Raw genomic sequence first — 15,672 nt, forward strand, 5'->3', positions numbered from 1 at the left:
AGGTAATAAAAATAACAGTAATTGGCCTTTCAGGTTCCAAAGCTGCATGGCCGGCTGCGAGGTACACTGTAGTGGAGAGCGCCACATTAATTTTGGCCACCTGGGGTTCTTTAACATGCACCTGAATCTATGTACTTGACAGTCTTTGCATTTCACCCCAATTTGAATGCAGCTGCCACTATAGTGAAACTATGGATGACCTGAAGTAGTAATTTCTAGCCTTTTTAAGGTTACACGTTCCTAGGCAAAGACACCTAAGAAAGTAGAGGCGAGAATAGCGGCCATCACAACTCAATTCCACGAGGTGCACAATATCTGGAGGTTGTGGACCTTGCCTCCACCAACAGAATATTGTCCTTTTTTTTGGGACTTCACTTCAGTTTACCTTCAAATTAAATGAGAGATGGTAAATGTCCCCCAATTACCCATGGTTTAACTGCGTGCTGGTCTACTTCTGTATGTTTACGCCAAACAGCTGTGTTTGCTACACTTAACTGGCACAAATCCAACATACTTTCTGTCCATGCTTTGAAATCTCTAACTACACCATCGCGTATAACCCAATTGCAAACCAGAAATAAGTGCAAATAATTTAAGTGGTGCTGGCAACTCTTCACTGTTTAATGATGCTGCTGAAAGTTGTGCACGACTGAATTTTTGCCTTCTATTATGCCACAAACCCTTAGACCAAAGTGCAGACAACACAAATGCTAGAAAGCAAAGTGTGTGAAATCTAATCAATTGTGAGTAACAAGAATAATGCTGAACATCATGTCACACAGACAACTACCAGATGGCTCCATTTGCAAGCTACGACTACAAACTCTTTCTAGTCAGCCAACTTTACTCGGGCCGCATTCTGGTTGCTGCCCTCCGGTTATGTTTTGCCGTTTGCTAAGACAGCCATAAGCAAAAGCACACTTCAGTGCAGCAATGTATTAGCAGTGGTGCCAAGGTGACCTGTCAATGTTAGTAATCCAGGATGCTATAAAATAACAGCCAAGAATAATATAGTGCTGGAACCTTCTCCAAGTCCATCTTGTATGCATAACTATTATGGTTGTACTTGGCTTGTGAAGAAGTGGCTACCAAAATTCAATCATTTGTAAATCTACCTGAATGGCTTAGCCGGGAGATTTGTTGGCATGGTTTGTAGCCAGTGCTCCCCAAGTCAGCAGTAAAAATTATAACCAGACACATCTGATTAGAAAGCACAAGCTAGTGGTCTAGAAAAAGTAGTGTATGCTAGAGTCAACTGCACCAATTCCATGACAAAAAAGAAGAAAAGACATTGTCCTATACGTGTAAAATCTAAACAATTCAAGCACAGTGTCAGATCAACGGGCATGACTAGAACCATATTTATATGCACACAAGAATTTCCTTTCAATAGTTTTATCCTGTGAAGCCCACCACTAAATTAAAACCTGGAAGAATATGAAAGAACTATGGCACTGCAATCTCGTGTTTCATTTGCTTGTTCTATTCAGCCAGTATGCACAAGCACCCTGCACAGCAAGTGTAGCATCTCTAGATTGTAAAATAATACATGGCCCTTCATTACACAGAAGGTGCTCAGCAAGAAATGGCCTCGCTTAACAGCAAAGCATTTAGGAAGCATTTTTGCTAAATGCCTCTGTAGTACAACCAAATGTGTCTCGACAACAAATGCTCTTAACATATTTATGGCAGTATTATGAAATCTACTCTAGTGAAGCTCAACCAAGGCTATTTTTGTGCCCTTTTATTGTTGTGCACTTAAAAGCTTCCCAGCATGGGGTACTTCTAGGTCAGCTTCTACAGGGTAAATTTTTCTCATGCAGCATTAATAAATGCTTGTGCTATACAGAGCAAAGCAATAAGGAAAATACTGTATACTTCGTGCTCCATAGGTAATATTTTCATAGAAGTCGAACTGAGGTGTTATCTTATGTTGGCAAACTATACCTTTTATTGTGAACTGTGTATACAAATACACAACAAAGAAAATGTCAGTTTTGCCAAAAGGACGAAGCACTGAAAGTGATTGCTAGGTTTAGCGTTGCACTCACGCACCTTGGACAGTGTTCTAACAACACGTAGGGCGACATGGTGGCATGACACAGCACACAAGACGACTGCTGCTGCACAGTAGAAACAGCACCCTGGCAGTTACCAGATGCCTCTTAACGGTAGTGGCTGCTGTGATGAGCACTGCTACCAGTGGCGTTCTAGGTTTCACACCTTGATGGTGCAAGAGATGAGACCAACAGGAAAACCACTGGTGTTTGTCAGAGTCCAATGAAAAGATTAGATAGTTTTATCTTGACATTTGCTGCCTGTTTCGCCCAGACCATGGAGTAAGATTAGACATGGGTGCTGACTCCGCTCATCTGGAAGGGACACAGTATGAAACACCGGCTACTGCTTCACAGACAGACAGCGCTATGGATGAGGAAAAAAAGCGGTGGATCAGAGAAGCGGGTCTTCCAACAAAACAAAGAAGTAGAGGCACGTGCGGACCACGCTCGGTTCTCTGTCGTTGCTATAGCAACGGCACACGGTCGTGTTTAGAGGCGTTCCTGTGCCTGCTGCTTGCCTATCCATTTTCTTGTCTGCTCCAAGCAATCCCCGACGTCTGCAGCACGCATAGTGCTTGCAGTTCATGCAGTGATGTTATCAGAAGGAGCAAGTGTTCATATCAGGTTACTTTATTAATTGTATACAGGTGAAATGTAGCAAATTTGTAAGGAGAGCTACATTGAATTATACAAGGCAAATGAACAGAAAATAAGCCAATTATGGAAACCCAGACTGAAAGAAAAACTAGTAAAAGGGGAGGGGAATATAACAGCAGTTTGTGTGGTCTCAAGCACCGAGAGATGACATTGAAAAAAAGTTTACTACGCAAAGGTGACATTTATCACTCTTCTCACGAGAGCATCTACCAACTGCAAAGATGCTTTGCTTGCTTCTTTTCTCACGAAGCTTCCCGTGTCACACGGTTATCTTGCGAACCACATTGCCGCATTCTCATTGAAACATAATGCAGAAATTCTGCTACTGCTTCCTGCTTATGAACTTCACAAGAGAAGCTGAAATTATGTGTCTCCAGCATGTGGTGAATTCTTGCTTCGTAGATATTCGTCGACTTTGCATGGCAAGGAAAATAGTACTCGGCATCGCGTGGCAACGCAATGTGCTTGCAAGTCTTTCGCAGTGCGAACACTGGTCAGTGACTTAAACAGTGCCCCTTCTGTGCATCCACACACCAAGGAGTCCACGTAGGCACCCCGAGCATTCACAGCGGGGTACCCTTGCTTTGCGGGACCAGCCTTGCACATCTTTATCTTGTCAGTAGTCTCTACCATGTGCTGGATGGTAGTCGGTTGTCCTTCAAGGTCGATTGTGTTATTCAAATTATAGTTTAGTATAAATGCCTCAAATATTTTCCCATGAGGGCCTTCCGTGACATAGATGCACTTCGTTGCAAAAGGAACTGTGTCTTTACTTACAAAAACCGGTGTTTTGCTTGGGGAGCAGCACCGAACTATCCAATTTTGAAATTTTTCATACCTTGTAGTGATCACATGAAGGGAGAAGCTTGACTCTTTCTGGATGCAGGAAGAGCTCCTGCAAAAGTGAATTTCGATCTCTGTTCAGGGAGTGTGTCTTGCCATTTCGAGCAGTGGAGCTGCTTGTGCGGCTTTTTTCGGATTTCTTGCTTTGAAGGCATATCCAAACTATTCTCTTTGCTCAATAGATTCCTGCCAGGCTGCCAATGGAAGGACTCTTCTCAAAGGCAAGACTGAGAATGTTCATTACGGCACGTGTCTGGAGAAGGGAAGGCGCCTATAGTGTGTAGTTGTAGACAAATTGATGTCCTCCTGTCCTTCCGCATCGGCATCTTCTGGTTCCTCCTGGCATTATGGACCATCGAGTTGCGCCAGGCTTTCTTCAAAAATTAAAGGAACAGCTGCCTTTCGAAGTCGAGGCAATTTCTTTACATCACTGAAGTACCTGTCAAAGATAAGGTGCATCTCGAAGTGTAGCGCACATATTTTGTCTTTTGCTCCAAATGGTCACCGACTTTCAGAATTTTTTTGTATCCACTGGTGCAGCAGCTGCGGATTACATGGCACCGTGCAGAGCGAATACTTCTCCTATCCTTTGTCTTAGCCAGATTTACAGCCGGTAACATTGTTCGTTTCCTGTCCTGTTCCTCAGTCTCTTCACGCATAAGTATCGAGATACCTTGTTCTGTCAGGCATGTATAAACATGCTGCAGACATGGCAAACAAAACGAGGAACATAAAAATTTCGAATCTTTTGCGCAGACGTTCAGGCATGAAAAACAAGTACGTCTGTTGTGCCTTTTTGTGCAGCATTATTTTTGTCCGTTTCCTCTAAAAACATGCAAAAATGTTTCGCATACGTGCTGAAAAAGCGGTACCATGTGTTTATTTGCGCTTTTATTTTATGTCTGCACATTCTTTGTGTTTCATTAACACAGGCGAGGGTCCGACTTTCTAGCAGACAACACGCTCTATGCGCCGCCCGTTCTACGCCGCCGTTGTCGTCGGCCTCCGCCACTCAACGCATGCACACCTGGAAGCAAGCTCTTAAACGATTTCCACGCGCCTCGGCAGACGGCACTACATGTTGAGTAGTCGGCGGAAAGTGGAAGGTAAGGAGAAAGCATGTGCGAAAGAGCGACGAGGAGCGAAGGGAGACAGCAAAGGAATGAGCTAGACCTCCAGAGTCGGCATTGCACGGTTTGTACCGAGAGAATGCGTTGCGCAGCGTCGGAATCGGTGCTCCTATTGATCTTACTCCGTGGCCCAGACCAATGAATGAACTACCAGCGGAGCACTGAATAAATTTACAGGCTTGCCTTATATTAAATTTAATCGTGCAGTCACATCTTGTTTTCCTATTTCTGCAATAGCATCTGAAAAAGTGTCAGCAAAACCAAAGCTGTGGCATCAAATTTTATTTTACACATTATAAGATTTCTTGAAGGTGCTCTTCAACTACATAATGTCACTAAGTGCAACATAAGTGAGTTTAGTTGCTGTTTAGAACACACAGACACACAAATCTTGTGCGCAATGAATGTTCCGAGAAGCACCCAGCAAAAATATTAGCACTGTTTGTTCCTGGTTCTAGTGGTGCAGTACACAGATGCATGCTCAATGAAACTGAAAAAATACTTACAGCAGCAGCTGCAAGACATTCTTGATATCTGCCTTTGACAGCTGCAGCTATGGCAGCTGTAAAATACAGAGCAGCCCAGACACCGCAGTACACGAACTCCTACAAGTAAAAAAAAGCAATAATGTGAGGAAATACAGAGGCATAAATAGTAACATCAGAATATATATATATATATAGGACACTGTGTACAGCAGTTTTATTGCCTTTTTTCGAGCATTGTTCACCATATATACAACAAGGGAACGCACATGATTAATAAATATGTATGAAAAACTACATAAAAGAAGAGCTTGCAAAGCAAATGTTGAAACAATGCCATTTCTTGATGCCATAAAGCTGAAAACTGACACCACAGCATATGTAGCCATGTAGCCAAAGGAACAGAGAAAAGCCAGAAATATTTGTTTTAAGCCAAAATGACCCAAGAAGAAAAGAAATTTGTTCACATAGAACTAATATTATTGCCAATCTGGAAGATTTATTTCATACATGAGATAGGCAATAATGCACTTATGCGTTCTTATATTTAAACATTTAGTTGTTGGGTTTTACATCTGAAACAACAATCTGGCCACGAGAGATGCTGTAGTGGAGGGTTGAGGATTAATTTTGACCACACGGTGTTCTTTATTGTGCTCCCAAAGCTTAGTACACAAGTGTTTTGCTTTCTAGACCCATTGCGACACAGCCATTACTGCTAGCGATCGAATCTGCAACATCATGCTCAGCTGCACAACTGTGGTAGAGGTGGTGGAGCCACTATGGTGAATGGCTACAAACACTATGTTCGATGGCCAACCAGGGCAGGTTAGTTGGTAAAGCATTGCACTCATAATGCGCGAGACGTGTTTGACTCCCACCTGCAGCAAGTTATCTTATCACCTACTTTCATGTCCCTTTACCTTATTATTTTTACATTTCAATTAAATATAACAATTAACTTCCCCTATTTCTCTGTCTTCATCATCTATTACCTACTTGATATGGTTAGGAGTAAAAGAAAATCAAACCCCTCTGACCTCTTTAATCTTTTCGCTTATGGTGAATTTACTAGTGATTACATCTGTAAAGAAGCCCCTTGAAACTAAAGGTCGTGCAAGTGAGCTCAGCTATGTGTTAACTTGTACTAAATGAACATTCTCAGCTGGCAATAACTGTAACAAAGTAGTTGAAATCTGCACAAGGAAGGTCCCCACTCCTGGACAAAAGAAAGTGTACTAACCGCAAGCATCCAAGGAATAATCTTGATCTTCTCAATGAGGCGAAAAACGTAGAAGAAGAGGAGCACCAGGGAGACCCAAAATGCAGTCATTGACACAAAGCCATACCAGTTGGATGTGCTTGGAAAGTAGTAGTCCAATTGAGAGCAGATAAATCCAATCAGGTTGATAATCTGCAAAGACAGCATCACTAAGCACCCCTTTCACAAAACCAAGAATGAACAGGGAACAAAACTCCAAGATACAGATGCTTTGGTACACCTTCCCTTGCACAACCCTATGTGCTAACATTATTCACATCAAAAGGAGATACCAACTCAGCCGCTGCTTTCAGGCTAGTGAACTTCTATGAATGTCCGCTATACAAGTGCAATGGTTGTTCAAAGTTGACTAGGATATTTTACAAAAAAAAGAAAGAAAAATAAATGGGGCTGCAGTTTTTCGCCAGATTTCTTTAGATAATCAGTGCCTCCAGGAAGAGCAAAAAGGTTCTCAGCAATGTTATTATTGCTCAATGCAACTTCGCTAATAAAACTATTATATATACGCTCATAGCTCAAAAAGTGCAACAATGAACTGATTTTTCATTTGTCTTGAGCAGTGCACAACTTGAGTTGTGCTGTCTTTTCCACAGTGGGCAATGCTGTTGTCATGGTTGAAATTTTAAAGAATTTAGCTGCATACAACTTAAGTCTGCAGTGAAGCCCCGCCCCGCCCACACCCTCATAACTGCCGGCCACTGTTCCTCCATGAGGCTGCAAATAGTTCATACTTCAAACCTTCCCTGTTGCCTAAATAAGGCGAGAACCACAAAAACAAAAAAAAAAGTTTTCATTTGTCTATCAATGTTGGAACAGTGAAAGTATAAGTCTTTATTGAACTGAAATAAAACACTTCCTTCGCTGCCACTATTTACTGTCAAGTTTCACTTCAGTTGGAATTGAAGTTTCTTGAGTAAAATGGGCTCGGCAGTGAAATGAATTGTACCATAGACTATTGAAGAATGAAATGCTCAGAATCCATACACTTTGTCCATGTCTGTTGCACACCTCATTGCTTCCGCCGATGAAAAGACTCTTCAAGAACAGCAGACGCACTGGAGGTATCCAGTACAATGCCATTCTGAAAACATTACGTAACGATGACTTTGTTTGCTTCTGAACTAGGCTAGTGGAGTAACAACACCATGCGGTCTGTGTGCCTTGGTTGTCAACTACTGCTTTTTTTTTAAGTTGCATTCTACTATAGTCTTTCTTAGCGAGTTGCCACCACTTGTCCATATCAGGTATGTTTCTAGAGTCTTTCGTGGGCTGATCCTGGAGATACTGAAGCCTAAAAATGTGGGCCAATATGTGCCTCTAGGACCACTGGCCACCATGATGTTCCGGAGATTACTATATACATACATATATACACATATACATATACATATATACATACATATATATACAGTAAAAGCTCGTTAATTCGAACCGCAAGGGGAAGCCGCTTCAGTTCGAATTAACGAAAGTTCGAACTAACGAAAGTGAAGGAGAGCAACAGTACACTGCGATTTGGAAGCAGTAGGGCATGTCAGAAATTTGGCGTGTCAGAAAGTGATGGCGTGTGCCGCGGGCACACGCCATCTTCAAGTCGAAGCTCTGGGTCCGACTGTGCCACACCACCGATGTCCACCGAAACGAACGTTAGCCGAGGCTTAACACCATCACAATGAATCACGACGGCCGATACCTCCTAAGCTGAAAACAGAGGTGCACAACCGATGAAGACTGCCGAGACAAAGACGCTGAACATGTGAAGGTGGCGAAGGCCCTGATTCGTTGGTTCTTGATTGCAAGCGCAGCTGCGACGTACTTGATTAGCTGTGTTTTGGCGCTTGCCGTGCCATCTTCACGCAATATTAGCAGGTGTACAAGATTTGCAAAGCCTCCGAGATTCGCAACGGGCAAGACTTCTTGGAGGTTACATAGAACAGAGAGGCGGCAGCCGCCGCTGCATCCTGGCTGACCCCACGTCGGTTAGATTTTTTTCCGATTTTGCCTTCTCTCGCCATTCTCTCCATTTCGGAGGCAATACAGCCTTTTGTGTAGGCAGTAAGCGCGTTTCTCTGGCCGTGTGCCAGGCGAGCGTAGTTCGAATTATACGTGAGGGAACCTTCTCACGTTCGAATTAACGGACTTTTTTTATACATAGATGTTGTGACGCGAAGCGCCAACTGATAAGACAAGACGATGCATTGACGGGGAACCACGGAACTGCCTTTATTCTGGTGGCAATCGCTTATATACACTTGATATCATTGACAGCGCGCCCTATACACAACACATTCCCCCTCATTAACAAAAAAAAAGAAAGGAAATAAAATCAATCCACTTTCGCGCACTCACTTCACATCACATGAAACGAACGACGTTCTTACTGTCAGGTAAGCTCGTAGTCTTGATATCGTGCTGGCACTCTTCTTGTTCGTTCCGGCCTGGTGCGAGATGGTGCTGTGGTTGTGGCCAATTGCGATCGAGAATTGTCTTGCTGATCGGGAACCTCTAGAATAGACTCCGTTACTGTGGGCTGTGCACCGTCAGAATGGCTGGCGCTTCCCTCGATGTCTTCTGATGGATTCTCGATGGTAGTAGGGGCATTTTGCTCCGCCATCTTCCCTATGTGAAGATCCAGGTCGCAGGAAAGCCCCGAGGCCGCACTGCGTTGCGCTGTAACCGCGTCAGCCAGCGCCTGTCCTGTCCCAACTTTACCAATTACTGTTAGTTTTGATGCGTTCCATTTCGTACCGTTTGCCAGCAAAAACGAATTCGTGCCCACTCGTCTCTTCACCTGGATCGGCAAAGAAAACTTGTGTTTCGTCTTTGGTCCGCCTTGCTTTATTTTTATGAAATCTCCTGGCTCAATGGTAGACGCTCTGGCACCTCGTTTTTCATCGGTGTACTTTTTTGTTCGTTGTTGCTGCTCCTTAACGCGCCGTTTCAACTTTTCCATGGCGGCACGCGGCTCCTCGAAAAATTCCCTTTCTGGGAGGCCAACAACATCCAATCTTGTTCTGGGTCTTCTTCCATGCAGTAGGTAAGCCGGTGACGCTCCTGTAATTGCATGTGGGGTGGCCCTGTAAACACCCAGGTAGTCCCAGATTGCCTCCTTCAGTGGTCTTCGTTCCAATGCCGCAACCTGAATATATTCCTTGAGAACGCGGTTGAACCTCTCAATCTGACCATTGCATTGCGGGTAATACAATGTTGCAACACAATGCTCGATTCCCCGATCTCGTAAAAACTGCTCAAAACATGTCGACATAAACTGACGCCCATTGTCAGTCACAATGCTTTTCGGGTACCCTTCTCTCGCAAAAAGTTCCAAAAGCACTTTCACTACTGCCCGTGCAGTGATTGTGGACACAAATGCCACCTCGGGCCACTTGCTGTGGTAATCAATAATAGTGATTGCAAACCTGCACTCCGGAGGGGCTCGCTCCATCGGCCCAACGATGTCGATTCCCAGCTTTTCCCACGGCTTCTCGGGCCACTTTACTGGCTCCAATGGGGCCATTACGGTTTTTGCCGATTTATCTGATGCTTTGCAGATAGCACAATTGCTAACCAGCGATTCCACATCCCTGTCCATTCCGGGCCACCAGTACTGTTCCCTTAACCGTTGTTTGGTCCTTACAATGCCTGGATGTGATTCATGTGCCATCATGACCAGCCTGGAAGTGAGTGTCGATGGGGGAACGACCCGTTCCGCGCGAAACAGTAGCCCGTCTATCACTGACAGCTCTTCTTTTATACGAAAAAAAGACCTTAAATTTCCAGCTAAACAGCCCTTTTCCGGCCATCTGGACGTAACATGCTGCGCCACCTCATTTAATAATGTATCATCAGCTGTTTCTGCTTGCAACTCACTCTTAGTGATCATGCTGGAAACCACAGCAACTACTTCCTCCACTGGTTCGTCCTCTGCAGAGGTCAAAGGTAACCTAGAAAGTGCATCCGCAACGACATTGGTGTTCCCCTTTGTGTACTGCACAGTGAAGTTGTATCTCAAAAGTCTAGCACACCAGCGTTCAATACGCAGTGGGCGTCTTCCAACCCCATTTGTGGACAGCAGTGTCACCAAAGCCTGATGATCAGTTCGTAAGACAAACCTGCGGCCCCACAAATAAACGTGCCAATGTTCGCAAGCCCATAAACATGCCAGCGCCTCTCGTTCCCCGGTAGAGTACTTGCGTTCTGTAGGAGTTAGTGTCCTCGAAGCGAATGCCACTGTACGTACTTCTCCGTCGACTACCTGCTGAAGCACAGCTCCCAGTCCATATGCCGAGGCGTCAGTGGTCACTTGTACAGGCAAAGACTCATTGAACATAGCCACCACCCCGCATGATGACAGCATCTCCTTGATCCTGCAAAAGCTCTCCTCGGTGCTCTGATCCCACACGAACTTCTGTCCTTTACGAAGAAGTCGTCGCAGCGGCTCCACCACCTCTGCATAATTGGGAAGAAAATGTGAGTAATAGCCTACGAGCCCAAGGAAAGAGCGCAGCGAGACTACATCGGCAGGCGTTTGTGCTTTAATCACAGCATCCACCTTTGACTTGAGTGGGGCAAGACCACTTGCACTCACACGATGACCCAAAAAGGAGAGTTCCTTGACAGCGAACAAGCATTTCTGATTTAGCTGCAGCCCTGCCTCAGCGATCCGATGCAATACCTCGCGAAGGTTATGGTTGTGCTCGTTCTTAGTCTTTCCAAAGACTATGATGTCGTCGATATAAAACAACACGCCCTTGCAGCCTTTCAAGATTTCTTGCATCATTCGCTGAAACGCGGCTGGTGCCGATGCGAGGCCAAAACACACTCTGCGGAACCTAAATAAGCCTTCGTGCGTAATAAACGTCGTTAATTCGCGACTATCTTCGGCTAATTCCACTTGATGGTAGGCTGCAGCAAGATCCAGTTTCGAGAACCATGCTGCTCCGCTCAGCGCATGCAACAGTTCCTCAGTGTGCGGCAAAGGGAATCCATCAATGACTACCGCTTTGTTCGGCTCGCGTAAATCGACGCATAGACGAATAGTTCCATCCTTCTTCTGCACAACCACTATAGGAGACACCCATTCCGCAGCACTGACCTTTTCTATAATGCCTGCATCCAATAATCTTGCCAGTTCAGCCGCTACCTTCTCTCGCAGCGTCAGGGGCAAACGTCGAACCTTCGCTGCTACTGGTTTTACATCTGTACGCCGCTTCACAGAATGTACGAAGTTTTTCGCTAATCCCAACTTATCAGCGAAAAGAAAGGAAAACTCACATAATTCAGGAGGAAGCGACTTGGGGCTGACCGTGATTTGCAAACACTCCAGTGTAGAACCGATGATGTGCAATTGCAGCTGGTGGACCCCATCCAGTCCTAGTAATGCCATGCCTTGGGGAACAACGTAAAATCGAAGGCAAGCCGAGTTGTTCCCGCGTACAACTCTGGCTGTGAACCATCCCAAGACCGGAATTTTCTTCTGTGAAAAATCCCGCAGCGTCGCTGAAGCCGCAGTCAAAGGAAAGCTGTTGGCGAACTTGGCTCGATAAACGTGGTCTGGCAAAATAGACACCGACGACCCAGTATCTACCAGCAACTGAAGTGGCTCGTTCTCAATAACGACGTCAACGACCAAAGTCCTTCGTTCCACTTGTCTGACCGCCAGTACAGTGAGCACGTCCTCCTCGCTAGCGCCGTCGTTTCGGACCGTCCGCACGTCCCGCTCTGCCGACCTGCCACATACCGCTCGAAAATGTCCCATTCTGTGGCACTGGGAACAACGTTTCCCCCGTGCTTTGCATTCCTGTGAATTAGCTAGGTGCCTTGTAGAGCCGCACCGGTAACACTTGCGCACCGGCGTCATTGCCGCGTCGCTGTCTGGACTTTTGCCTTGAGATACATGCTGCACTATGTCCGTTTGTGACGACCCTTGGTCATAGATCGCAGCCCCCTCCGCTGCCTGCTCGTACGTCTGTAGCATTTCCACTGCCTCTGCGAGCGTAAGTTGTGACCCCTTCACGAGCAATTTCTGTCGCAGCTCAGTGCTCCGTACTCCGTCAACAACCCTGTCTCGTAGAGCCGCTTCCAAGAATTGCCCGAAGTCGCACGTCTTTGCTAACTGTCGGAGAGCACTGACGTACTCTCGTATCGGCTCGTTCGGCAGTTGCCGACGTAACGTGAATCGACGTCGCTCGACCAGTACGTTGACGGTGCTTGAGAACTGCCGCTCCAATAGGCTCAACGCCTCCGTGTAACTATCCCCTTCACTTGCCTCCGTCCTGTCTTTTCCTGCTGGTTTGCTTGTCTCCGGCCCTGCTTTTGTCGTGTCTGATGTTCGTGCCGGCTCTGGGCCCAATGTGCGAAAAACACGGCGTCCCTCGACCCCAAGACATTGCAGCAGAATGGCCTTTTTCCGTAGTGGCGGTTGCGCGTCCATCCCCGTCGCTTCAAGAAAATTTGTGAAATCATCGCGCCACTGCTCCCATGGAATTGTCGCATCTCCAGGAGTCTCCAGGAAAGGCGGTAATGGCGGTAGTCCGTACGCTGCCATGTCGTAGGTGACGCCCCTTGGAACAGCACGGAGCCAGGTAAGGGAAAACAGTTCGTCGCTAGCTCGCTAGCTTCGCCGACTGCGCCAGATTGTTGTGACGCGAAGCGCCAACTGATAAGACAAGACGATGCATTGACGGGGAACCACGGAACTGCCTTTATTCTGGTGGCAATCGCTTATATACACTTGATATAATTGACAGCGCGCCCTATACACAACAATAGACTTCTGTGAAGCTTGGCCGGACCGAATCGTACAGTTCAAATTATCCATAAATTCGAATTTTTGAAGTTCGAATTAACGAGCTTTCACTGTATATACATATACATATATATATACATACATACATACATACATATATACATACACATATATATATACATATATATATATAATCATGACCACATAAAACCAACAGACAATGAAGCCAAGGAAAGCAAATTAGCTGTGTTCGAAATTTAGATGTAGAAAATTGTGAAGAAAATGGATATGAAAGTGGATGAGATGAGGACTTGCCACCAGTGGGAGCCAAACCCACAACCTACTCATTACATTTAAATTTCAGCAACAGCTAATTTCCCTGAGGCTTTCCCTCACTTCAGTGTCTGTTGGCGTTGTATGGTCATGATTAACAAAAATCGAGCCCCTCATTTTCTCTTCTCTTGTATGTGTGCGTGTGTGTGTGTGTGTGTGTATATATATATATATATATATATATATATATATATATATAGTACGCACACAAGGGTGAATCAGAAAGCCTTTACCCCTATCTTTCATTAGCCAAAATAAGGCACATACAGGTAATTACAAGTATACATACTATTCTGCATACCTTACGCTATTTTTCCACATAGTCCCCGCACCAGTTCAGACATTTATCCTATCCCCGCACTAACTGAGATGTCCCTGGGGCAGAATTCGTCCAGATGACTGTGGAACCACCGTCGGACTGCTGTCTTGGCTTCATCGTTGCATGTGAATCGCTGTTCTGCCAGGAACTTCTTCAGTGAACGGAAAACGTGGAAATAAATAAGGGGCAAGGTCTGGACTGTAGGGTGGGTAGTCCAGACTCTCCCAGTGAAATGACCGGAGCTTGTCGGCGGTTCCGACTGCCACACTCGTTGCGCCGTGGACGTGTGAAGCACAACCGACCCTTTCAATAACTGACAGCAGCGCAGTGCCACGGAGCGACCGGCAGATAAGGCCAAGCCGGTTCAAGAAAAGTCCACCGCTGGGAATGGATATGACTTGGCATTTACATCCCTAATTTGGCTTTAAAAAGAATAGGAACAAAGACGTTCTGACTCTCCCTCGTGTGTGTGTATGTATTTACACGCACTCTCTTTCTCAAATCGGGCTGCTGTGTTTAAATCCTGTTATTGTAAAATTTATGTTTATTTACTACATACTACATTATACAAGAGACGTTCTGAAAGTAAGTTCCACCATTTCTTTACACATGGAAACTTAATTGAAAAAAATATATACACCATGGCACTACGAACTATACAGCTCACACTACTTTTTCCACATAGTCGCCACCAACATTGAGACATTTGTCGTAGCGTTCAATCAGTTTGAAGAAACCACTCTGCTAAAGCACGGTGCCCTGCGATGCAAGGCCAGAGACATGATCTCTTCACCACACACGATCTGTAGGCATTCATGGATGGACACACTAGTCTCACTTGCCCGTTCATACTGGATAACAGCACATACTTCCAAAGGTGAACATGTTGTCAGCACACATTCGCCTGCCATCGTGATTTGTACTCAACCTCGGGCATGCCGGTCTGCTGCTACTCTCTTCTTCGGCGCTCCGCGCACGAGTCATTCCTTCTCCTTTGATGCTCCTTCCATTGTTTAACCAGCAACAGGCGCAGATTCTTATGGCAATTGTTCGTTTCACCTGATGTACAATCTTCCCTTTAAAAAAAAATGAGACTTACTTTCGGAATGTCCTTCGCATATATTGACACATGTACTTGTTTATCTTTATCGGGTGACCCGGTTTCACCGCCTAACAAATGTTATCGCACAGCGCAGGATGCACCTGCATGTACCGGAAGTTTTTCGAATGTTATTAACATTCTATCCACTGTCTTGTCACCAAACCTTGTATGATCCGATTTCATGTATGCACGACGCGAATGGCGTAGAACTTTCTGGAAGACATGCGGGCACCAGCGATTACTGTGGAACCTTCAATTACTGATGTATAAAAGCCGACGCGCTTGATCTGCTGATGAGATTTTCGACAATCGCCTGCTGTGTTTGGCGCTACTGTTCTTAGAGTGTAGCCCGCTTTTGAGGGCACAGGTTCGCCCAATAATATGCTAGTATCATCAATCACAGTTTTGCTGCCTTTTTTCACCGTTCCTACTACATGACAATATACCGAGTGTTTCCGCGAACACTAAGAATTTTTTTAAAGGTTGCCTGTTGCAGATAGTCAAATTCTAGTTATTTAGCTGGTCTACTCGAAGAGGCAGACATTACTTGCAAAAAAAAGTTGAAATGCATATTCAGCTAATTAACAAATTAATGACCCTTGTCCGATTAACTAAGTAAGTTTTTAACTAATTACCTTATGGCCTATATTGCAATTTACAAATTCTAGCCATGAAGTTTGCAAGGCGGATTCACTTGGGATGAATTCTTAGGATGA

General features: G+C 45.1%; 2 protein-coding genes across 5 annotated transcripts in view; both read right to left on the minus strand.

Annotated features, from left to right (window-relative positions):
* The window catches only part of LOC139049503 (CKLF-like MARVEL transmembrane domain-containing protein 8), a 180,983-nt gene that overhangs the window by 12,783 nt on the left and 152,528 nt on the right, over positions 1-15,672 (minus strand). For all 4 annotated transcript variants that reach the window (XM_070525041.1, XM_070525024.1, XM_070525037.1 and 1 more), the window contains exons 3-4: positions 6,419-6,589; positions 5,197-5,295 (exon numbers count right to left, since the gene is read on the minus strand). In XM_070525041.1, coding sequence (XP_070381142.1) covers positions 5,197-5,295; positions 6,419-6,589 — 270 coding nt within the window. The remainder of the gene's footprint in view (positions 1-5,196; positions 5,296-6,418; positions 6,590-15,672) is intronic.
* On the minus strand, positions 10,393-13,291 carry LOC139049497 (uncharacterized). Its single transcript, XM_070525015.1, has 2 exons — positions 11,729-13,291; positions 10,393-10,903 (listed from the first exon to the last, which is right to left on the minus strand). Coding segments are annotated over exons 1-2 (1,275 nt in total). The 5' UTR covers positions 13,002-13,291; the 3' UTR covers positions 10,393-10,901.

The sequence above is a fragment of the Dermacentor albipictus genome, chromosome 1, assembly GCF_038994185.2.
Source record: "Dermacentor albipictus isolate Rhodes 1998 colony chromosome 1, USDA_Dalb.pri_finalv2, whole genome shotgun sequence".
NCBI classification, from domain to species: Eukaryota; Metazoa; Arthropoda; class Arachnida; order Ixodida; family Ixodidae; genus Dermacentor; species Dermacentor albipictus.

What these genes read in the sequence shown, in the direction of transcription:
- LOC139049497 (XM_070525015.1), bottom strand. Translation starts at nt 13,001, where the DNA reads ATGGCAGCGTACGGACTACCGCCATTACCGCCTTTCCTGGAGACTCCT.